This window comes from Zonotrichia albicollis, chromosome 7 (assembly GCF_047830755.1).
Source record: "Zonotrichia albicollis isolate bZonAlb1 chromosome 7, bZonAlb1.hap1, whole genome shotgun sequence".
Taxonomy (NCBI): domain Eukaryota; kingdom Metazoa; phylum Chordata; class Aves; order Passeriformes; family Passerellidae; genus Zonotrichia; species Zonotrichia albicollis.
In genome coordinates, this window is record NC_133825.1 from 37,611,007 (window position 1) to 37,637,294 (window position 26,288).

General features: G+C 42.4%; 1 protein-coding gene across 1 annotated transcript in view; it reads right to left on the reverse strand.

Moving 5' to 3' along the window:
• Positions 1–17,672, reverse strand: part of BTRC (beta-transducin repeat containing E3 ubiquitin protein ligase) — a 120,593-nt gene extending 102,921 nt beyond the window's left edge. Inside the window, 4 exon segments of the mRNA XM_074545118.1 lie at positions 811–879; positions 4,860–4,903; positions 17,362–17,533; positions 17,535–17,672. Coding sequence (XP_074401219.1) covers positions 811–879; positions 4,860–4,903; positions 17,362–17,533; positions 17,535–17,657 — 408 coding nt within the window. The 5' untranslated portion in view covers positions 17,658–17,672.
• Between the last annotated feature and the right edge of the window lie 8,616 nt (positions 17,673–26,288).

The following is a 26,288-nucleotide window of genomic DNA, read 5'->3' on the forward strand; positions in this document are numbered from 1 at the left end:
CAGTTGCCATGACAACAGGATGCAGCTTATCTGTGCTGTTTTCATATTTCAGTTTTTGTTGCCATAACAACACATTCTGGCTTTCTACAGAAACAGCAACTTTAAGCCATGTATTCTCAAGGACACAGGATTCATCATATATGTTCATCAGAGAACAGATCTGTACAGGCCATTTGTAAATTAAGCTATTTTTTCTGAAGGGGGATTTTTCACTCACAAAAGTGAAAAGCTGACAGCAATTGCTAGAGGCAGACTGCTGAGACATCTAAAGCCTGGCCTTTAATAATAGCCAGAGTAATATAGCACTTGGCCACTTCCGAGTGGGGACTCCCCACAGTGTCAGACTGTGTCAAACTGCACAATTGTTATGTGATGTGAGTAAGTGTCCATACTTGATTCACCCAGGCAGATCTGAATTAGATGCTAGATGCAATTCTCTTGAGTTTTAACCCAGTGGCCTCCCCATTATTACCAGCACCACCACCATGCAGCTTTGTGTTTGAAGGCCCATTTTAATTCTGTAATTCAAGCTGTTGTTGTAGATCTGTTTTCAGACTCTGACCCTCTTCGCTTCCAGGTGACTGCATTTTGAACTTTTATTTACAGGAAGTGCACATTCATCAGACTGGTGAGAAAATGTTATACAAACACAGCATGCATAAACACAAAACAGTGATGGCTATGAGGGGTATCAGCTAACATGGCACTGTAACTTCATTACACCCTCATTTATGTACTTCACTAATGAGACAAGCACAGGTGTCTAACACGGTCCCTCACATGAGATGAATAACAATAATACAGTCCAACCTGCTTTAGCCATGCTTGGTATCCAGAAGATAAAAGTTGAAATCCATCTTTTGGCATGTGTATTCGGGGCTAGGAGAGAATAGACATAAAGAGAGACCTCCTTTTACACTGGGACCTAGCTAACCTAAGTCTAAATTCTGGAGCACTTTAAACAATGCAGATTTTTTAAAGCACCATATGAAGGTTTAGTCCCCAGATTAAATCTTGTTTACTGCTCTGGTATCAGCTGCTTCAAGAACACTTTTTTAATAAAGCCACCATTTTTATATTTTACACCATTTTACATTTCAGTTCAGTATATATATAGTTTTTTTTTTTAATTTCCACAAAAATGCACTTGGAGAAGAACAGCCTTTGTGATGGGTAAAACAGCAAAGACTAATGGTCGCTAACGCTTTTGACACTACATAAAAAGCAAATGGTGTCAACACAGCAGTAGTCAAGCTATGAATGTTTTCACAGTTACCATCCTCAACATGATCAGACCAGACACTGGACAACATGAAGAGATGACAGAAAATTCCTGAGGAGGTGTAGCCTTAATACCAGGGTAACAGGTATTATACTTACACACAGCCATAAATTTTGCCTCAAATCGACAGACAAATATAATCTCCCCCTCATTTACTGTTTTCATGCTTTATTGAAGAAAAGGCAAGACACCAAATTGCTCTAGAAACACAAAACATCTATAACATAACTTACAGCTAGGAAGCAGTATGCAACAAACCCCCAAACACTGTCTGATGTGACATTTACTTGTAGTTCAAAGATACTCCCTCATTCAAGCGGATTCAAGTGCTCCTCCTCCCCTCCCCTCAAAATAGGAGAAGCTTAGAAATTAAAATCATGTCTAAGCAACAGGACCAGATAGAACATCCACAAACACCAAGTCCAGAGATTTTTCTTACTTCTTGAAACAACTTCACAATCCCTTTTTTAACTCACAGTACTTCCCCTCCAACTCAGATGTGTGCCCCTACCACTCACTCCTCCTGGAAGGCTGGAAAAAGCTTACTCATTTTCAGAATGGCTCTACTGAAGATAAGCTTACTCTCACTTGTTCTTGAGTCAACACAATATTTAGTTTGTACAAACTGCACCCACTCTGGTACTTGTACAAAAAAATACAATTTGTTGGAGAGAAAAAAAGTGTCATGGCTGAAGGACAAACCTTCACACCTATGGTGGGCAGACTTGGAATTTGAAAATAAAATACGAAGTAGAACGGACTAAAATCTTGCCTCTAAAGAGAAGTACACACTCAGGATTTTGCAGTATACTTTAAGCACTTGTTATTTTTGCTTCTCTTCCATTTGAATTTAAATCCTCCTAAATCTTTCAAAGTAGTAGTAAGATTATGCCCTGGTGTCCTAGCCAATGATCTCAGTTGAACATGAATTTTAATAACCACCATTGTGCTGATAAATTAAAGTCAAGTATGTCTGGTTACTGCATTCACCTGCTGCGTTTGCACTTGCAATGCTTAACACATTAACAAACTCTGTTCTAGGAGACTTCTCCACAGCTAGAAGCATCATCCTCCAAGACCTAACCCTCCTTCAGCATCAACTTCATGGGTGGTTAGTCTCTCTATGACTGTAAAATGGGGACAACACTCATTTAACCCACCTCACAGGTTTGCTGAGAGGAGCTCTTGACATTTCTATGTGTGTGCTTTGGAAATGGAAGAAACTATACCAAGTGCTGCATATCTAGCAAGAACACTACAAAAATACATATTTTACTTCTGGCTCAAGTGCTTCAGTTTCTTTTTTTCAAAGTAGCACAGCCCAATATGTATCTATCCAGGAAAAAAAAATGAAAATCCTCATAAGCAGAAATAACAAAAATTTGAAATCAGTGTCACAAGTAGAGAGACCTGAATACCAGTTTCAGATGTGCCCAAGTTCACACAACAAATTGTTGCGATGCTAGAATCAAACTGCATTCATAATAAATTGTGAAAAATCACTTCATTTGTTTGCGGTTCTGTCACCTACACCACAAATTAAAAGATAACAGTCAAGCTCTTCAGACCAGCAGGCTGCTTAACATTTGGTAGCCCATCAGGCCAGAGCAGTCTGAATAATTGATTTAAAGACACTGACTTGAACCATTTAACTTGAAGACCTGGTTCTGCAAATATGTAAGTGTATTAACAGATCTGTTGCCAGCAACAGGATTACTCTTCAACAGAAGTGTTTCCAGTAGTAAAGATAAAAATGCATTTCTATTTAGACAACTCTTACCAACACAATTTTTTGTGACTCAAAAGTAAAGTTGCTTGAGTATTGTAATAAAAGCAATCAGGAGACTTTTGGTAGATTAGCAGCTACTGTAAACTCAATTTAATTTTTCGATGCTGACAAATGAAACATAAAAATAGGAGAAACTAAGACCCACCACTCATCCTTAATACTGTATTTGTCAGAGGTATGACTCCTCTGCATTTGATAAACCTGCTTTCATTTAAGAAGAAATGAGAGACTACACAGAAGAGAAGCAAATTTCACCAGTATTTACAAGGTATGTGTGCCATTACCCACATACTGCTGCTTATGCCATTTAAGTGGGTTATCTGCACAAGTGAGCCCCCATTTACATCAAAATAGGCACAACAGAAAATTTTAATTAAAATTACTCAGATTGATGACTGGTTGTAAAAGTTTAGCCAATCTCCTGAATTCTGAATTTCTCTGGTTTTCCAAGGCACACTTGTAAATGACCCCTAGGAATGCATTCTTCAGCAGAGAGAGGCAATTAAAGTAATACATCTGGTTAAAATATTCTGAATTGCAGTATCCCAATGACAGCAGACAGGACTGTAAGAGGACTGTCAATTTAAAAAAATAAAACAAAATTGCCCCTCTTTCCCTCAGCCTTAAAAATACCTAGGATCCAGAACACGGTCTTGTTTGGAAGCTGTATTAATTTATAAATCAACACTAAAATCTTCCATGATTATGATCTATTCAAAGCAATTCCACCAGCAATACAATTAATTGCCCAGCAAGACCTACTCATCTTTGTATTTCCATGAGCACACATCGTTTATGCTCATGGTTCAATATCATTCATAAACACAGTATTTTCTCTTAGCATCTGCTCCAGCATTTTCCTTGACTAGAAGTCAGGCTGCTAGGGGAATTTTTCTCTCTTTTTCAATAGCATCAACAGTGATTGCTTTCCTCAAAAAGTAACTCTGAAAACTAACTAAACTGTAACTGCTAATTTATATCAAGCTATTTTGTGAATATTTCACATTTTTATTTAGGTGAGTGGCTAATTTGTAATATAACCTAGTCTACTTCCTTTTCCAAGACATGAATGTTTATTATTGAGGCCTTGCTTTGAAAATGAGCCTTCCATTATCCCAGATGGCTTATTCCACAGCCATCAGCACCTCACTCACAGTTCTGAAATGCGATTTTATTGTGTACGAAATCTTAACTCTCTCTCTAGTCTTTCTGGTGTCCACAGAACTTGTTTTCTATACGTTAGCCATGTATTAAAATTATATATATTGCATCTGTCTACAAACTGGGGAGCCAAAATAGCTTACTTTGCTCATCTCTTTGTCTGCAACCCCTGACTATTTTTCCTTTAGTAATCTACTCTTCCATTTTTAATCCATTTGATTTCTGCAGTCCCTAGCAAGGCCCAGAACAAGAGAATGATTCTTGAGAACAAGTCAGTAATTTAAAATTCAGTGGTACCCTCTCCACTCTCTACCAAGGCTGATTTTCAGAGGACATTTAATTACAGGCCTGAGTTCCTATTTTCTAAGCCTAAACACAACCCCTGAAGGCTTACAAGATTTGAGTCACAGCTGGAGCTGTGGTTACTATACAGTTTAAATATCAGCCTCTTTACTGTGCAATTTGTTTCGAAAATCAAATCAGATGCTGTGTCATAAACAAGTGCTAATTAAGTACTGAGCGGAAATTGGGCTTTTTTGTGCAAGAAAGGTTCTTAAATATCTGCATCTTCACTTCCATAAGAAAGGATAAGTATGTCAAGAATGATAATTATAAAAGGAAACCTACTATGGTACTTCCAAGGCAGTACTGCTGCTTCTCCATTTCATCCGCTTCCATGTAAGAAGAAATAAGGGAGGGGGAAAATTGAGACCTATATGAAATATATATGTACTAAGGATCTTATTAATCTGATCATATCACCCATAATGCTTGCTGTTCCCTCAGAGAAGACATTCACTCTGGGTTTCCATCACATAGAATTTAAACAAGTAAACTAAACCCATCTCTCTCCATCACTGCAAAGCAATAATGAAGCTACTTATATTACCATTTCTTATAAGTCATGATCTACACACAGTATTTATTTGACAATAGCATTGAATTCATTAGTTATAACACCTTGTTTGATAAATATCAAGTGAGGAACAAGAATAATGCATTTTAATACTCTGAAGGTTGCCTCTGAGTAACAATATTCAGGACTCCATTAACTAACAGGCTGTCGGCTACAAAAGCAGAATTAGATCTGTCAGTCACTGACATGGAAGGGCATGGCCAGTTGCACTGAAGATTGTCCAGTTGAGATGACTTCCACAGCAAAGGAAAGTATCCCCTGTGGCCTGGAACTTGTAATGAGCTTGCATCCATTACAGCAATAAACTGAATTCCTATTACAGAAGATACAACTTCACGGCCCAAACAGATCCCTGACTCTACTGCCCAAAGCAATACTCACAATAAAGCAGAGGTAGATCTGTGGACTCCAATTCAACAAAACCAAACACACAATTTCAAAATCTTTCATTATTATTAGGAGAAAAACAGATAGCATGAGCTATCTGATCCTAAAAGCTTAAGCTGCCAATATTTAAGCGTGTCCTTTGTGAGATTTTGTAGAAAGAAGGAACAAACACTGAGTCAGCTGACTGTCAGGTCTCACAGTTTGATACAAGCTCCTTCAGAAGGACACAGCACTCTCAAACAGTAGGTTCTGACTGCCTGGGAACTTAATGAGTTCACTGCACGTGGTGAACATGGCTACTCCAGCTCTTTAATGAACCTGCCTGAGCTCCTCGACTGAGATCTGCTCAAAACCAACTCCCACTGGAGAGGGTCTATTTATACAACTTGACAGATAAATAGATGCAAGGGATTTTTATATCCTTCAAGAGCAGCAGCAACCAGGTAAACTACTTCTGTAACACGAAACACCTGGATACCTTCTTTAGGGCTCACAAGAATACTAAGCTAAGGCATTGAAAACCAAATGGAGACCCATGACAGCACTCCATTAATCTCTGAACAAATAACAGCAAGATCCACAAACATGCTTACTCTAGCAGTGTGGAGATTCTCTTTGTGCCCAGGCTTGATTTCACAACCATTTGACACTTTAAGTATGAAATTTAAGTGCTATATCCAGCCTCGTTCAAGACTGCAAGATCTGTGAAGACCATTTCTCATGCTACTTCCTGACTTTGTGCCAGGTGAGTATCCAACAGGAACACTGACATTCACAGTGCAAGCTTTTATGTAAAAAACGGCAGCTGGAAGCTAGTCCAGAGATCAACAAAATGAAGCTGCTCCTTAGGAAAATCAGAGACCTCACCTGGATTCTAATTTTTCACTAAAATTCAGTGCATCAAGAATAGAAAGTCCTGTACTTAAAAAAAATACTGCCAAGGCAAACCAAATTGAGTTTGGAAGATGACAATCTCCCATAATCAGCCTAAGAACCTACATATTAACTTTCACCTTCCCAATCTCCTCCTGAATTTTAGGTAACAGCCAAGAAAGCATGCAGGAGATGGGTTACAGGTCTGTACCAACTATTCTAGGAGGAAATCTGTGGTTCACACATTAAGCAGATGAATTTGTAAAAGGAATACCATTTTTTTTTTCTAAAGAGAACAAGACACTTTGGAGAGCACACTTCAGCACTCCACCACATTTTCTGCTTAGCTACTGAGCTCTTGTCTTCTGAGCAGGCTCCAGCACTAGCCAAACATTTCCTGTGCAATAAAGTAACCAAAACATTTCCTCTTTGCAGGAATGGCCATTCTGTCCAAATACATCTCCCTTACAAAGCACTCAGCTACAATTACAATGCAGGGCCTTTTTACCCATCAGAAGTAACTTGGAATCTGTAACTAATTGACTCAAAATTGTACCAAAATATATTAAATTCTTCTCCTTATGTAAATACCCTGTGCCAAGTTCAGCTCCACGACAGTTCTCAATTCCTGGCATAGGATGCAAATATTCCTTGGCTTGGCTTAACTAGAGCAAACTCCTCCTTCAACCAAGAAGCACCAAAGCATCACCTGCTGTCTTGGAGGACAACAATGCCAGAATGAAGCAGGGGCAACAGCAGCAGCTGAAGACACCTAATGGGCAGCCCCTGGTAGCATCCTCACACAGAACCATCTGTAATTCTAACCAGAGTGAACCTAAAATGTTGCAGAAATGGCTGGCCAAAAAAGAAAAAAACCAAAGTCAAAACACAAACAGTATGTCTCCCAAGAAAGGGCATCTACTGAGACTGAGTACTGCTAACTATTGCCAAAATGAAACAGTCACCATGGGAGGCTAAGTAAATCTACTCCCTATTTAGAACAAATGAGAATTAGTGCTAGACTAACCCAATCTTCTTCTTTAAGAAGATCACTGAAGTCCAGACAAATCAGAAGTAGTTAAGCATTTGATAGATGACATGTAGGAAGTTACTAGTTAAAATTAAGAGGATTAGGATTAATACAGGAGTTATAAGGAGGCTAAGAAACTAAAAATTGTAGAGTATCACAGGCAATTTTGAAAAAGGAACCATTAAGCTGTGCAGAGAATGACCCTTGTTGAAATCTATTATTATTTTTGAAATAAATGTTAAATATTCACAGTAATGGCTAAAATACTCAAGAATTACCAATGTGCTAATGAAATTAAAGAGACATCATACATATATAGGACAAAGAATCCTGAAGATTTGGTAACAGAACTGACACATGATACATATAAATAAAAAATTATTTCCACTATAAACTAGGAACTCGGTAACTGAGAAGAGGCAAAGAGGCCCTGGGATATGTAACTCATTAGATAATGATGGTTCACCCATAAGATGTGGCCACAGAAATAAATGGCAAATACTATTACAGGATAGTGTATAAAGTAAAAACTTCCCAGAAGAGAGGAATTAGGATCACTGCTTTAGCACAAGGAATCCATAAAATATTTCCTGGAATGTTCTGCATAGCTCTGATCATTTGTGTTTCAGGGACACTAATCAAATTTTGCAGCTGTTTAAAAAGGTCTACTAAGATGATCAAAAGCTCCAGGAAATGTTTTACAACAGAAGGAAAAATAAATTAAAGAATGCTGGTTTAGTCTGACCAGATCCAGCTCAGAGCAGAATATGATTGCCCCCCACAAGAATCTGCAGATGAACACAGGGGAACAAGGAGAGCTGGTTAAGCTCAAGGACACTGGCCTATGAACTAATGAGAATGAATTAGCCATGAATGGAGTTAAGCAGGAAAATAAGAGCTAGGATTCTGACTTTCAAAGCAGTCAAATTTGGATTAGCTCTGCAATACCATAACAAAGAGAATTCCAGTTAGCAACTGCTTTCAGTAGTTTGTGAAAGCTTTAGAGAGGACTTTGGTTGAACCCATGCTCCACAAGACCTACTGCAGTCCAACACTGACATGTGTCTTCTCACTGATGGGCCCTTTATCGTCCCCACTTCAATTCTTATGTTAAGGTCAGGACATTACAGGAATATTTTCTTGTCAGTAAAAAACTTGCAGGGTATTTATGCTTGCTTATAACAACAGCTGTAACAAAGTAGTAGAGCAATACACTTCACTGGAGTCATCGGAGTCAAGAGAAGGAAAAATAAAAAAGAAAAAGTTACAAAAATAATAGGGAACCAGATTTTTCTCCTTTTGAATACATTAGCAACAGAAAACACCTTCTGTCATGTTTGAAGAGGCTGTTAACATTATTTGGATTTCTTTCTGTTGAGATGCCTCTAAGACTCATCTTCTAAAACAAGATCAATCCGTCATTTCTTGAGACTACATTTCCTTCTCATTGTTCTAATTTGCAGGAGATGAATGATAGCTGGCTGCATTTCTCAATCACACTGGCAGTTTTGGCAAAGAGGAATTAAGGGCATTGAGCAGTCCCAGTGAACAACCCCTCTGGAGAATCGCCAACATCTTCCTAATGGACAGGATTCAAGGCCAACTGTCCATAAACTAAAAGCAACTCCCACATAAACACTGCTCCATTCTGTATTGCTCTCACAATAAATTACAGATGATGTGTGTAGAGAGGGAGACTGACTACATTGTATGACAGACTTTCATGATGGACCATTTTTCTCAGAAACAACTAGAGACTGTTCTGGTTCCTGTATGGGCAAGCATGGAAACATTCAGGCTTTTTTCTAGTCAGCAGACAGTCCAGTCCTGATTAGCATCCAAGCAAAGACTGCCATCACCTTTCTCTACAGTGTTTCATCCATCCCACTACATTTGGGAAAAATTCTTACAATTCTGTAAGAATAACTATGCCCTAAGATGGAAATATCATGAGCGAGTATTCCTACAAATGGAAAAATCCCATCCAGGGCACAAAGCCAGCTGACAAAATTCACAGCAGAGCTCTGCATTGGCTGGTGTTATCCAAATTCCCTCTCTACCATCTTCTTCAGGTGCTTCTGAAGAAGATAAGTCCATCTAGACTACTGTTAAAAAAACACACTTATTATTGCTCTGCTAACACAAAACAGTACTTAAGAACTTCATTCCTTTGTAGAATGCCCCTGCAACCTTTCCCTTCTCACCATGGGAAGAAGCAAATTAAACCAGCATTATGCCTTTTTGCTGCTTCTAGTCCAAACTGGTTACTCCAATGGATTCTGCCAAGAGGCTGCATGTCTCCTGCCCACAGACTGGAAACACTTCTGTCCTTCCCTCAAGAAGACTAGAAAGGGCCCCTGCTGAGCTTTCCCATTCTTCCTCATTCTCTCCTTTCCGCTGCTCTCATCAAAATGACTGCACAAGACCCTGTTTTAGCAGTGGGGGAAGGAAAATTAAATCAGATCTTTCTCAATTTTTAGTACAAAGGAAGACCAGAAGTAGCTAGAGAGAACAAAATTATGATCAATCATTTGTTTCCAAGCAAAATCATTGTGGAAAAGTGAAATAATTTAAAACTATAAGTCATCGTGTCTGCTTCTGAACCCTTCTGCCACCCCAGCTAACAAATCTGGCTGTGCATGCACAGCAGCAAATAGGCTGAGCACCCATTGCTTAATGGGACCACGGAACTTGCACATCGAAGAGAAAAAAATGAATTTTAATGCAGTTTTTAGAAATACTTGTCATTGCTTCTGCATTGCCATTTAGTGAATGGGACCGATTTCTCTCTCAGTAGGGGATGATATTTTAATGATGTAACAATGTACTTCCCAGAAGAAAGACAAGCCTCATGAGGCAGATTAAAACTAAGAATATTCAGATCCCATTAAAATCAGACAGTTTCAAGCCATTTTTAAAATTAATTTTGTTTAATGATAAAATGGGTTATCTTAACAGGTGGCTAGCCAATTGTAAAATTAACCAAAACATGGTCAGAAGCACAAGGGTAGCTATTAGAAGAACTGGTTTCTTTGTATTCTGCCTCCTATTATCAGTGTACCATATCACCCTACACAAATTCCTCCAGCCCATGAACCCTGGCAAATTTCTGAGCTTCAGCTTTCTCTTTCTGCAAGCAGGGGTAGCATTTGTCCAACACCAGAGCTCCCCAGCACCTCAGAAAAACTGTCATTAGGAAGCTCTGTTGTTTAATAAGCAGGAAATGTTTAATGCAACTCCCAGGATGTTTATTTTCAATCATTTCTGTGGTATCAAGAAGTTTTTCACAGCACTAATCAGTACCCTGTCAGGGAAACAGCTTCATGTTTGATTGCTTATTAATTGTATTTTGAGCACTAACTCTTTAGCTGCAGCCACTGGACGCTGCTATGCTACAAATAATTTCCAGCTTCCACAGCTGAACACACAGTGGATTCAGCCCTTCTGTGCAAAATCACTTAAGATGTATGCAGAATAAATCTTGTTGAGCATTCCTGAATTGTAAGGAAGAAATGAGGAAGACTGAAGAAAACACTCAGTACTGGAAATACCAGTTAAGCTTGCTATTAAGGACAGTTAAATATTACACAAATGCATGGAGTTGAAGATGATGCAATACAAGCAGACAAGGAAGTGAGAAAATAGCCTATTCCATCTGCATTGATGAATTTAGCAGGAAAATTTTTATACAAAAAATCAAGTTGTTCAGCTTGCTGGTTTTGCTGGTCTTAAATGTGACCCTAAGTACTGTTGCAGTAATCAGCGAGAAAATGAATATGACAAGAATACATGACAACCCATACAGATGAAAAAAGTTAGTATTATGTGAAGGCATCCCACTTAGTGAGAATTCTTATTTCCAGATATAAATTACCCTTCTTGTAACAGAAAATAAGTATCTTTCATTAACATGTTTTATAATGCAAACAAACTATCAAAACAGTAAAATTCATAGAAAACAAAACAATGGATGAACACATTCACTTGACAAACATATCCACTCAATATTTGTATGTCAGGAAATACTTTCTGATCCCCACTTTAAATGTTTTTAGAGTGTGAAGAAAGAGACCAGACCAGGAAGTTTCCTAAACCATTTAACTTTTTGTGTCAAGTCATTATTTCTGCTACCTCAGAAGCCACTAGCACTGAAAATAAAGAAGAAAACATAACTTTATATTTCATCTCATTTATGGCCCAGACATCAGAGCTTGGAGTATTTCCATGGCCAGCTAAAGATGATAATTTGAATTTTTTCTTCATTAGGCACCTCTTAAAGAGGTGATCTCTGAACACTGTACATTCCTACCTTATCTCCAGACATGACACACAACCATAGAATAATTTTTTTTCCTATAAAATCCTCATCACCTTTTTGTATATCACAAACCACTTTAGGATACTGACAATGTTGAGGCCACTGCACGTCTTGTATCTTCCAAAGGCTACTTAGGAAGTCCTTTGCCTAACCAAACTTGGTGGTTAGAACGAAATCTGCTTTCTCTCACTAATGAGAATGATAATTTAGTACCAAATACTCAAGAGGAATTATAGCTCTGCTGACTGGCAAATAATTTGCCAAGGCAGATTAGTTTAGCTGCATAAAATAAATATCCACCTGCACATACTAGCACTAATCAGGGCGTGAAATTAAACTTTTTATTCAGTGGGAAATAACTGCTGCAAGGCGGCGATTTAGGCTGAGAAGCAAATATTAAGGTCAGTCTATTCTCTCTGATGTTTATAGTACATATTACAGTGAGGAGAGCATGGTGCAACAAATTTGGCTTTTTAAGTCTATGAAACTAAATACTTCAGTGATGCGATAGCAAATTTGCCATTTGCTTTTCTAATTGCATACATTTAATGGAGCAAAGTGGCTGAAATGAAACATTACCAGGGAAGGGAGGGTGAAGTTACTGAAGTACCAAAGGCCTGCACCAAGGGCAGAAAAATCTACAGCAAGAAGTTTGGGGTAGAAGAAAATTAACCACTGTTTTCCATACAATATACTAGTGCCAACAAACACCCAAAAAACCAGGATGCTATTACAGTACCATTGGGAAAACTGAGAAGTGCATGTGTAATATTCAAGCAGGATTTGCAGCCCCACATTTAAGAGGCAATGCTCTGCTATCCTAGCTTACAAAATTATTCTCACTGCTTTCATGACTTCCTTGCTTTGGATCCCCAGGGTTCTCTGCCACAATGTCCCTGACACAAATATGTTACTGGGAAGACTGCTAAGTTCTCAGAAGATTTTTTTTAAAATAGCTAACAAATAACAGGTCTTAAAAATTCTGGTCCTATTGACACTGGGTTGAATGACTTGGGTTCAGTTCAAGCAGAGCCTCTTTTAAAGTATAAGCCTTTGTCCATCTGTTCCATACATAAACATGCACACAGCAGGAAAAAATTTTCCAACTTCCCTACCTTTCAGCCTTCCATTACACTGACTATTCTTTGCTACATTACCTGCCAGTTATGTGGGAGCTCCTACAAACATGCAAATAGAAAAATTAATGAACTTCAGAGTTTTCCCTCATTAAAAACAAATAACTCACAACCAAAAAAAAAAAAAGACAATCACCAAAAAAACTCCCCCTAAGAAAAAGACCACAACCAAAAAACAACCCACAGATGAATCTTAAAACACAACCAGAAGGCTCTGGTTCTCCTGTGAAACTGGAAAGCCCATCAGCAACTCCTAGAATCTGACCATCCAAAACCAAAAGGAAAATGGTATTTTGGGGGTGAAACTGAAAAAAACCACAAAGAACACTCAGGCTGACTTCTTCCTATTCATGAGCCAGGAAATTAGGTAAATTATTGCAAATTAATTAATTCATATAGCCTGAGAAAGTTAAGTCTGTTAAGTATCAGGTTTTTGCCTCTCAAATGGTCCTACATGGGACCCCAAACTGGTCAGGTCTGTTCCAAGCCCTGCCAATTAAACACAACTGAAGTTGTCACTAGTCCATTCAAGAAAACAGATGTCGCTTCAAAGAGCTTTGATATTTTTCTTAAATACCTTTCAAAATGAGGAACAAAAAATATGAACTCTTATAAAAAGGGCTTTATTGTATTTTTATAGCATATTACATACCTTGTAACAATCATTCTGTTAAGTGTGAATGTCAGTTTTATTTTCTGTCCCTTTTTTCTTGGCTATTTACAAGCTTTGTAAGAATCGTTCCTTAATTAAGTCTAAACATAGTTTTATATAAATGGATTCCTGGAATTAAAAACGTTCAGACTTAAGAAATGATTGTTACAGAGACTGTAACAGGCCGTAAAAAAGAATGCCACTTTAAACAAAGATTTCTCATTTTAATTAAAAAGATAATCATCAGAACATTCGTATACTTAACAGAACCATTTGAAGCTACTTTGAAAAAATATCTACTATTCTATGCAGGCTTATGTAGTTTACTTTATATGACATTTAATCAAAGTCTCAGTTGAGCCTATCACACTCATACTTTCAGCACTGTATCTACTGTTTCAAACACTTATTCAAACTTGAAAGTTACTTATAGAGCACCTCGATTTCTTGTTCTTTTGTAAATGACTGACTATGGGAATCCCATATTCCTGAATGTATAAAAGCAGAGCTGTCTATGGCAGGGGGTTTTGGGTGGAACTTTTGGGTGCATTTTTTTAGGTTAATGGGCACATTCCCCTCTCTCTTCAGCTTGTGCATCAGTTTCTTATACACTGTACTTTGTAAAGAGTGTACTTGCATCAGCAGGACTGTACAAAAAATAAAAGAGGCTGAAGTGAACTAAGATGGGTTCCACTCTGGTAAAATCCTTGCTGCAGCTGCAGAACACTGGACTATTTAATTTTAAAGATCATCTTTTAACCTAGGAACCATCTTTCATTCAAAAAATAAAACCAAAACTAAAAACACCAACAAAACTTTTGAAAGATGATGTGCAGAAGACATGATACAAGACTCTCATTCACCAGCAAAAACAGTCTTCCCTTGTGAGCAGTTGCTTGGTATTGTGTGGTGTTAATACACAGCAATTTAATATCTGGAATAAATTAGGTCTTATTAAGACATAGAGATAAACTGAGTAAGCAAATGAAATAAATTACTTAAGCCTTAAAATATTAGATTATACATATTGTACCTGAGAACAGATAACCAGGAAACTGTAGCAGATATCAGTTAAATGCAATACTGCATTTAATACTGCTTCACTGGCAAGCAATCCAGCCAACAGCAGCCAGTGAGAAGGCAGCTGCCTTCTGCTCCATCTAAAAGTTGCACAGACATGAGCAGACAGAAAAACAACAGAGTACTGTTTGTCTTTCAAAACACCAAATATAGATGCTTTAAAGAAAAATAATTTCATTCATACTATTAGCATTGGATGAAACTTTCCCATGAACTTTTTCTGCTAGAGTTGGACATTAAAATAAAAATCAAATCACCAGGTCCATCTTGCCTGGTACCTTGTGATTCAAAAGGGCTGCCCAAAGTCAACGTCAAAAATTAAGCCCTGACATTTTTAAGTGGAAAAAACATATTATTTTCTAGAGAAGCATAAACAAACTACCACCTAGAGGGCTGCTTTTCAATATGAAATGAAACCTATCCCAAATACATATCAAAATCAAAACTGTCTCCTGCCTTTGATAATAGGCCTCATCCCTCTAAAATGTATTTGAATATTTACCTACATTGCTCCTTGGGAAGCTCTCAGGAAAATCAATATTTAATAGCAAAGCCCACCTCTAGCCAAACTCTGAGCCACCTAATAAGAAGATGCAAATGAAGCATACCACACACTCTGATGGACAAGGTAATCCAGGGTGAATGATTCAGCATTAGCTGATCTGCTACCTCTGTGTGGATAACTGCACCAGTGCCACTGCTGCAGCGCCTGAGTGCTGCAGGCCCAGAAAAGACATTTCCAGGGAGGGCCAGGATGATACTTGTAACTGATTCCCCATGTATCCTGATGTATCCATCTGTGCCACCCTGCCAGGAACACCAGCAGACCCCCCAGGCCTAACAAACACTTCAGCTCATCAGCACTCATCAACACATCACCTCCTCAGAACGTGGAGGAGCCACGTTCTGGACTGACGCACACTAAAGCAAAAGCCTGGGATGTGCTTAACAAAACCTTTGCTCCCTCTCCTCTCAACCTGCAAGCAAAAAACCCTAAAAAGTTCAGAGTGGACAGAGGGAAGCCACATCTTTCACTGCAGGTTTTACAAGCATTTTGCATACAAGAGTCACTTTAATAAAACATGAAAGAAGGCGGGTTAGCTTTTAGCTCTCAGTGCAGTCTGGTCTTGATAATTCTTCCCTTTATCTGGTGCTCTTAAGAGATGCAGATCCCAGAAGAGCAGCTTCCTCTCATGGGCAGGCCTCTCCCCAGTGTCAGGGAGCTCTGTTGTTGGAGTCCATCAATATCTATTGTTGTCCATCTATACCATCTATTGCTGGAGTCCATCATCATCCTGCCAGCTGCAGGATGGGCAGGGATTCCCTCAGCTTCCAGGCCCAATCTTACAGACAATCACAAACCACCTGGACTAAGCCCTTGAATGAGAATCTTAGCACAGGGGGTGAAAAAAGTAATGTATGAGAAGTCAGCATAGCATGTTCACAATGCTGCCTGGCAGCAGACAAGAATGTTTCAGCAGAAACTTTTCGGGATGTGAAACTCACTATCTAGAGGCAGGTTGTAATTACCAAGCTTGGCCAAACACAAGGGCAGCAGGATCTGGGACACTCCTTTGGCCAATCCCACACCAAAGATGGCCATTCATTATTACTAATTGCTATCTTGCTGATTTAGGTGCCCATACGTTTTTCCACTTCACCTAGCTGAGACTATGAATCTGGCAAACTTGGAGACTACTAGCAAACAGATCAGAAAGTCCCAAGAGAGAAACAAGTTCTTCCAGATTTAAAACCAAAAGCCAAACAAGTGTATCAAAGCTCAATTAGAAATTAAAATTTGCAGCTAATGTTTCCTCAATTTCATTTTGGGCATATGTTCTGAAGATTTAATAGCATTCCTTCTTCCCGATGAGCTCAAGTTTAATTCTGTGCCACTAGAAGCAATAACCCAAAACAAACTTTTAGCAAGTGTTGCCTGTCATTAAAATTATACCCTTAGGGGAAGAACAGTTTGGGGCACCTGAAATTTACATTCAATTTAGTTGGCAACACTTTGTTTTCATTTCTAAATTTCACATTTTTGGCCAAAATGCTTAGAAATACCAACAAGGAAGAAAAAAAAAAAAGAATGAAGTTACAGTTTAAGTGCACAACGCCTCAAATCTATGGAGATTAGCCATATTTGAAGATCTTGGATGCATGTGCTGTTTTCCGTACCAAAGGCCAACTCAAAACCTAAATAATGTACATGCTCCCCGCAGTCCCTATCAGTGGTATGCTGCTGCAGCATCAAGTGAAACACTCAAGTGCCAGTATTTAGAGGTCTTGCAGCAGAATGAGAGGAAAAACAAAATTACAGAGGGATGGTGAGCAGCACAGCAGGATAGTCTAAGGTGCACAATTAAGAAAAAATGCAAGAATTACATGCGCAAAGCCTGCCGGGGCCCGTGGGCCCCTCTGCCAGGTCCTACCTCACTCCAGTTTAACTTCTCCCGCTCCCAGGTGGCACCTGCAGCCGCCTCCCCCTCCTCCCAAAGCTCCCTGTGCCCGGATCTGGGGACCCTGCTCACTGCCCGCCCCGCAGGCAGGGCGCCCCCTCCCCGGGCCCCGCTCACCGCCTTCCCCCGCCCGCCAGCCCAGCGCCCTCCGGCCCGGCTCGGCCCCGAGGCCCGGCTCCCCTTCCCACTGCCCCCGCTCCATCTCGCCCCCCCGCAGCCCTCCATAGACAGAGGTGCCCACCCTCCCGCGCCACCTTGGCCAACCCCGCGGCCCTCACCATGAACTTGAGCGCCTTCTCCTGCAGGACGGCCTCGGCCGGGTCCATCGTCCTGCGGGGCCGGGCCGGGGCCGCCCCCCCGCTCAGTGAAGGCCGCAGCCAGCGCAGACGGGAACCTGCGTGCCCCGCGCCCCCCCACCTCGCCCCGCTGCCCGCACGGCGCAGGCGCCGTTCCGCAGGCCCACGGGAAATGGAGTCCCCGGCCACGTTCCTGGCAAAGGTCCGACCTGCCGGATAAAACTACAAATCCCGGCAGAGTCCGGACCTGGGGGCACGCTGGGAGCCGGCTGGCGCATGCGGTGTGTGCAGTGCAGGGGCCGACGGGGGTTGTAGTAACGTGTCAGGGTGCGAGGTGCGGGTCGGGATGGGATGGACGAGGCCGCTCGGGGCGGGAGAAGGAGGGCGGTGAGGAGGCGCGTCCTGCAGGTGCCGTGTGGGCAGTTCCAGCGCCAGACCCTCCCGGGGTGGAAGGTACGGCTGCCTCCTGAGTCACGGCCCCGCGCTCTCCAATGCCCCCAGGAGGTCTCGGCTGCTGCCGCGCTTTGCTCCGGCTGCGCTCCGTGTTGGAGTGCATTGCTGCTGGGAACCCTAAACTGAGCCCCTGCTCTGGGGGCCAGACATATCTGGGGAAAAATTACCGACGGTCTGCAGAGGATGCGAAACAGGGCAATTTGCATCAGTGGAGTGGATCGAGTAGGCTGACATCATTACTTAGAGATGTTTGTTTGAGGCCGTTCTGTACATAAAAAGCCCCCCGTGCTTTGGTGCCCTTTTTCTAATAATGTTTCTAGATCAATTTTCCCTGAAATTTGGACCGAGTTTTCTTTGCTGTACTAAGCAACAAAGAAAAAAGAATTGATCAGCATTCTTTGACTAGCAGCTGCGTATAGACAGAAGAATATTTACCATATCTCCTCTGTTTCTCTGTTGCACACCCTGCAAACCAGCTCATGTGGCAGCTATTGTTTCTAATTCTCCTCTCTATTAAATTTGTCTCATTTCTCTCCAGTTTTTCTACTTTTTTCACAGTGCCCAAAAACTGAAGCTGCCTTATATGGAGCAGCAGAGAGGAATTGCTTCCTGTAGTTTTAATACCAACTATAAGACCCTGATAAGTTTTTACTTCTCTATAGCAAACACAACACTGATTTCTAGCCAGTTTGTCACCTAGTAAAACACTCGGGTTCTTTTCCTTGCAGCATTTATATATTTGGCTCTGCATTTTAAGTGAGATACTCTGAATTTCTTCCTATTTAAATGCAAACAAGCCAGCCACAAACATCAGCACTTGCTTGCCCATATGCAGCTCAAACCCATTGTTTTCATTCCCTTGTTTGACACAGGAACAAAAGTGAAGCTTCAGGCAGGTACAAAACCTGTATCTCCTGAGTCATAGTGCCTTCCCTCATTTTCTCTAAACACTCCATCTCCTCCAGATTTTCGGGCAGGATGATTAGAGGGAAAGCAGAGGCTGCAGAGAATGTGCCCATTACTGGATTCCTCCCAGGGCCTTGTGACTAGGTGGTGCCTCATGGTCCAGCGCCAGGCGTGGCTGCTGCAGCCAGTGACCCAGCAGAGGTGACAGGGAATGTCAGGGAGTGTCAGCCTTTGCAGGGTGTGATGCTGGCATCATCTACATTTCCAGAGCAGTGGGCTAAGAGAAGGAGGAAGAGATAACCTGGTGTTCTCCCTCTGCAGTCCCATGTCATAGAAGTCTCCCAAACAGAGCTTCCATGTCACCAGGAGCAGAGGCTGCCATTCTTGGACCGACCCAGCCATGCTCCTGGCCCTCATCCTTTGAGCCCAGGCACTGAGCAGTGAAATGCCTGAAATGGCTCTAGTGGGGCTGGGCACTTTCCAGACTGCTGACAGCACTGAAAACACTCGCCACGATTATATAAATAACAGTAATTATAATGAGGGAATCCTGTAATTACAAAGGGAGGGCTCCTGTAACAGCACTGAAGGCAAGCAGGGACTGCTGGTGCTTGAGGCAGGGCTCTGCCATGTCTCCTTCCTCCAGGCATCCTGCAGCTGGCTTGGGTTGGAAATGGATCCTCCTGGTAGCAGCGTGGCAGGCTCAGGGCTTTGATTGCATGGTTTATTTGTCAATAATATCTGATGCCGGCCTAATTGTTGGAAAATTGGAAAGTGTAATGCTTCAGCATTAGACACCAGTGTCCCAAAGCCCTCCAGGCTGATTGATCTGTCTGAACTGTAACTTACAGGGGATTAATGTCCCTGAACTCTCTGGAGCCAAAACGAATGAATGTTTAGGTGCTGGACTTAAACTTGGTGGTGTAAGGTCATGGCTTGGTTATTCTGCCACACTGCCATCAGGACCCCACAATGCAGAACCACTGCAGAGGGACAGGGCAGGAGCCTCCACCACAGCACAGAGTGACTGAGGAAGGACTCAGAGAAACAGCATTTGGCCCAGCAGCACTGAGCATGGAGTTACACCCTGTGGGAACTTCACCTGGATCTCTGCATCTGCAGCCTGACCTTGTGGCTCCTTCCCACTGTGGGATGCTCCCTGCAGCTGAATGGCCAGCTCTGCACCCACCAGCTTGCTGAGTCCTCTGTGACCAGAGGAGACAATGGTCAGCACACCAAGCTGTGACACCATCAAGGTGTCACATCGCACAGCAGGCAAAGAGACCAATTGGAGAGGTCTGTGGTGCATAAGGAAGGGAGAAGGCACACTTCAGCACATTTACAACCAAACAAACAATTATTTGTTTGAATTGCAGGACCTGGACATGTAGTCATTGCTGTCTCTGCCACAGTAGGGCTGCCCTGACCAGCTCCTCTTTACTTTTCCTTGAAACAGCAACCATACTCCCCCTCCCTGCCCTCCACCCCCTCGCTGCAGAGCACTGAAACGAGCCCATATAGTGCTCAGGGGCCTCACCATCCTTCCAGATGAAGGATGCTACCTAACAGTAAAGATATTGCTGTGATTATTTTTGCACTAGCATATTGCTCTGTGCATTCCAGACTCTGCGGACCACATCCACGCCTGGTGTAACGCCATGTTAATTTGCTGTGGCAGCCATTAATTGGGTAAGGAACAGCTGGTGCTTTGCTTCAAGTGAAGCTGATTGGGTCAGTAAGTAAGTGGTTAAGAGATCTACAGCAGGTACAGCCCTACCTTTCTCTGCACTCCAGAGGGGTTTCCATTCTTGTCCCAGTGACCCGTGGTGGAAGCAGCAAGATTTGGCCATGAAACATTAGGGAACTTTAATCAGTGCAGTTCCTTTGGGCATTATTGCCTGAATTTTTAAATTTTGAATAATAAAGGATGATTTTAAATTAAATTTGTGGAGTCGCCATCTGTGTGGGCTTGGCCTTGTTTTCCTCTACTTTGGCAGTGCCTTGGCTTCATTCTTTCCAAGTTGGAGCAAAAAGGAAGGGAAGTGAAAAGAAGGGAGTTCACTGGTGGAAGAATCTTTTGTTGTTCCCTTTGTCCTGCAAGAACTTGGCAGCAGCAGTGGCAGCAGCTGCTTCTGGGGCTGTGTTTCACAGTGCTGAACACACAGTAGCATAGGAGCTTGTGAGAAGGTGACAGGGACCCCTGCAAGCACAAACATCCCAGTGGATCAGCTCAGCCTTTCCAGCCTGACAATGGCATGTCTCACCCAGGGCTCTGGCATCTCAGCTAAAGGCATTTGGTGTGCAGTGGCCTGGGGAAACTGAGGGCAGAATGGCTCCCTGTAGCCTGTGGGCAAAGGGTCCTTTAGGACAAAGGGACACTCAGTCATGCAGGAGCAAAGGGAGGGAGTCCAGACCACACAGTATGAATTATGCTCACTGAGCAGGACAGTACTCGTTACCTGGTACAAGAAGACATGCAAGGCTGCACGTATGGAGGGGATGCCCAGAGAGAAAGGCTTGTCTGCAGAGAAACCACAGCAGTGTAGGCTGTAGATTAACATTTACGGGTTGAGCTGATTGTATCCCTTGTGCTGCTGAAAAGGGGAGCTGCGTCCTCTCTCCTGTCTCTGACAGCCATGTGTTTCTTCTCACCTTCTGCTGTCTCCAAAACCTGTTTGCTAGCACAGTGAGCTGGTTTAGTTGACTATAGAGGCAGGAAAATTATACTCAGGAAATATTAACTAAACACTTTGCTGGCTTTTTTTTTGTGACCACGCAAATGGTAAAGCTACTGTAAGGGCAAGTGGGCCGGGGCAGAGAAGGATGGGACTGGTCCCTCTCAGTCATTGGGAGCTGCTAATTCAGCAAATAGAAGGTGGAAAACCTCTTGTCTTCCCACTTGTCAGGATGTCCAGACCCTCCTGGGGGTTGAGAGCCCTCCCTGCGCTAACATCATCATCCCTTGCTCTGGATGGCCAAGGCAGAGGGTCTTGGACAGGGCAGATCTTGAATTTGGAATCCTTACAGGGATCCTGTGCAGATTAAACCTGAGCTCACTTCCCAGTTTCCCATCCTACCTTGGTGGCTGCCTGGTGCTGCTCTCCCACCAGATTCACTTGGCCACTGGGAAGCAGAAGATGCTGAAGCCCTGGTCCCAGTCCTCTCCGTAGACTCTGTAGGTGCTTTGTTTAAAATATGGATTAAAATAATTCAGGGTGACAGCATTCTTGCACAGGTACTATACCAACTGTCCAGCAGCATTCCCAGTCTCCATGGTCTTGCCAGAGGCCACGGTGAGGAGCACCAGCCTGAGGCACATACGGACACATGCACCCCAAATCCCAGCCAGCCCAGTGCCCCAGCACAGATCTGTAGGTGCCTCTTTACCCTTAAAGAAGCTCCTTCACTCTCTGAGGCCTTGCTACCTCCCCTGGGATGTGTCCTTTGGTGTTTGCAGCACCTTCCATCAGCCTGTCCTTGACACAGCAGCAATGACAAATTCATCAGTCCTTCGGCAAGCACGAGTCCAGAGGAGCATTGCTGGGGACTCAGTGCTGCTGCCTGAAGGGTGGCAAAGGGGAAAGAAAGATTTCTTCTTACAAGGACAAAAAACAAACCCAAACCACCAAACCTGACCCGACAGAACAAAAACAGCCCCAACAAGTACCTCGTAGTCAGAACAGCCTTTTAAAGCCTCATGAATATTTAGTTTGTCCTCATGTAAAATATATGACTTTGTGTAAGGATCAGGCAAAGGAGGTGCATGATTTTTTTCTGATTTATGGGCCCAGCAACGGATTATTCATAGCAGAGCAGCTGTGTGGAAAGATTCATCCACTGCAAAATGTGATTGTACATCAGGCAGTGAGAGGGAACAGAGCTATGACTAATGGCTACTTTACATATAAATGAGAAGGTTTTCGCTAGGAACTGTAAAAAAATACAATCGTTCAGCTGATGGGCCTGGCCTCTTTATCGAAAGTGCTGCACAGGGGCCAAGGAAACAAGGAACAAGCCTGGCTGAAGGCACTGCCTTCTCTCACATCCTTCAACGTGCAATAAATGAGGCAACAAGAGTCAAGACTTCCAAGGGCCAAATTTGTTGCTGGCATCAATCTGCAATGGAGGAAGGCAGAACTTTCTCCTCTACCTTGAATGCCCCTGAAGTCCCTCCTGGCCATGCTGGGATGGACCCTGCTTTGAGCATCATGCTCAAAAGCAGAGGGGCAGCATGAGCCAGGGTGCTTGGCACAAGCCCCAGCACAAACCCTTTGCTTCCCCTCCCCACTGTGATCACAGCACCCCCTCGCTCGCTCTTCTAGCCGAGACGGGTTGTCTAGACATTGCAGTTGTGGACAGATGTTGGGGCTGTAATTTATAACAATGGCCTCCAGAAGGCAATTCCAATTTGTTTCGCTAAAGCTTTAAGTTACAGGCAGCAAGATCTCCTGTAAATACTTTTGACTTACAGAGTAAGTACATAAGAGAGTTTTCCTGGCAAAAGCCCACTTGCTGCAGTGGTTGTGCCTTTCTCCATGTCACAGAGCCACATTACAGTGCAGAGATCCAAAAGCAATTGCCCTCTGCCGTGGACCAAAAAAAGTCCAAGAGTGGCCTGGGTTCCAGGAACTGACAGACATGCAGTTCTTAGAGGTTGCTGCTACAGCATCATTCACTGCTCAGAAGAGGAGTTTGGAATCCTCCATGCAGTTAACCCACTCATTCATGTGCACTCCATTCCTCATGGGGCATTTTCCTTTGTCATTTGGTGTCTGAGGGAGAACTCAGAAAACAAGATTTTCCCAGCCCTTGAAAATAGTCCCAAGAGGGGCACCTCTCTTGAAAGCAAAAGGCCCTCACAGGAAAGATTTCCCTCTAGGAAATGACTCACGCAGCCTTGTCTCTGCCCCGGTTCCTACCAATCCTCTTCAGAGCAGAGCAGGCATCACAAGGCCTTCTCCCTCTCAGACACTCCTTTTGCTGCTCTGACCTTCCTGTGAAAGACAACCATGGTACCAGTTTTGCAAACCTGCAGCAGATACCAGGACAATGAAAAACCCAGAGCTGTGAGCCTGTAGCCATGGGCAAAGAGGGCACCAAAGAGTCACAAGCAACTACTTTGAACACTTCTGTAATTTGAAGCCTTCCAACCAGGGGTTAGATAAGCAAGGGAGGATATCTCCAACACTGTTTCACATCACCTACAGTCCATCTGCTTGCAGAGTCTGGGAAAAAAAAATAGAAGCCCTTTAGCAATTGTTTGCTCCTGCAATTGTGTTTGTGCAGGTTGTTTCCATATTGAGCAGCACAGACTGTCACAGAGCACTGAGATACTCTGCAGTGGCTGTATTGGTGCAGAGGTGCATGAGTTCCTATGGAGGCATGTGCTGAGCTGGCTGGAAGTCCCTCCAGCTGTCCCTAATAAGTTACAGAAGCTGGTACGAACATCCAGAAGCCAGGCAGGCCCCAGAGATCCCACTCTGTAGCAGATTCAATCATGCTAGGTGCACTACCAGAGGATCACTGCCCAGGAAACTAACAAACTCCTTCATTTCAGTCTGTGTAGATTTCCACATTTGTTAGTCTGCCTGTCCCCTTCACTCTATGGCTAGGCCATCATACTGGTGAAAATCTGCAGAAGAGCTCTGCATGAATAAAACCACTAGAAAACAGAGACATGAGGTTTTATCTCATGTTCATTAGAGGTGAACATATTTGGAGACTGGGAAATAGCATATGGCTGAAATCCCACCTTTAAGTGTCCCAGTACAGGACATCAACCAAAAGAAAATAAAAATATATATTTATATAATAATAATATTGAATTTATTCTAATATATTGAATTTATTAAAATATATATTGAATAATATTGAATTTATTAAAAAGTATATGTAACATATATATTTGAAACAAAGAGCATAGAGTGTGGCTGAAACACAGCCAGCCACTATGGCACTTTTACCCAAAAAACAAGATTATGGAGAAACAAGACCCTGCAAAGCCTAGAAGACACAAAGTGCTTCAATTAGAGGACATTTTTGTGAGGTTTGGTTGGGATTAGAGACATGATCCATTTGGATTTGCAGCTGAAAGTCTGCAGCCATGTGAGAGAGCCAGAAAGAGAAACCCACTGATCTCCCAGAGGAGTGAGAGCAGAGACCAAACCAGCACAACCCTGCTTTGTAAAATGTGTGTCACTTTGGTTCTAGAGTTTGCAATTAAAGCAATGGGAAACAGCAGTTTTCATGTTTCCAGCCAAATTAAAAAGTCTTACTTTCTCCAGCCCCCAAAAGTTTAATCTCAGATTTAATGAAACATTTAATTTGAAGCAATATATCTTAATTTGTGGAGAAGCAATTTATTGAAATAAAGTAAATAAAGTAATAAATTATTTATTGTTCTTTAATTTTGAATTTTTCAGCAGAGCGATCAGCTGAATTCAAGGCAAAGCAAATGTCTGAGCCCCCATTTGCCTTCATCTGCAAGGAGAATACTTGATGCCTCTTTCAACTCAGCATGGTGTGGGAGAAGGTCTTGAAGGAGAGGCTTTTCTAGGAGGGAATCAGACTTCTGGCACTTGGCTCCTTTTGCTACCACAAAGGCACATTTCCGTACTGCTTTGCATACCTGTGATTATCGGTACAGGGGAGGCACAGTGGTGCTGCAGCTCATTCTGCAGGCAGCATCCAGGCCAGCCCAAGGAAGGCAGATGGTTTCATCCATGGGAATCTGACTTGGAGACTTTTCTGTGCCCTGTAGGATGGTGTGGGGATTAGGATCCAAAAATGGATTTTCTCCATTTCAGCTTTAAAATGGGAAAGCAGAGCAGGCATCTTAAGTTTAGGTTACTCTTCCAAAACATATCACAGATGCAAATTGCATACCCAATACCTGCAGCCCAGCCAGCTGCTGCTGAGCCCTAGCCTGGAGCAGTACTGCCCCTATCAAGGGAGAAACGCCAGATTTCCATGGGAGAGGACTGGGAGAGGACAGTAAGGAAAGGACCATGCCTCACTTGCACACTTTATGTCCTGAACCAGCTTCCAAAGTAAAATACAGATCCAGACACTGCATCTTATGCATTTCCAGATCCTGTGTAGGAGCCCAGCAACTGATGGGATAGAAAGCCAAGGCTGAAGTACACAGATGACCCCAAGGAAGTAAGCAAGCCAGACCCTGCAGCTTCCCCAACAGTTAAGAGGCTAAGGTGGCCCTGGGACTAGTCAGCTCCATGGGCATGAAGCCTGGGGCTAGTACTGCTGTTTCCAGAGAGCTGGACTGGACAATTCCCTCCGCTGTTTGCTCAAGCACTTCCAATTAAACCCAGTGGAATTCAATCTCTTACTCTTAATAAACTTCCCTGTTTCCTTGCCAACTCCCCTCTGGACACCAAGACACTATTACTCCAAACACAACAGGAAAGGGCTATTTTTTCTGCAAACTTTCTGACTGAAGAGGCAAGCACAATCCCCCCTAGCAGGATCTGAGCCATTAGAATCCATGAAAATTAACTGCAAATAAACATTGGGCAGGGGAGGGGGAACGGGGC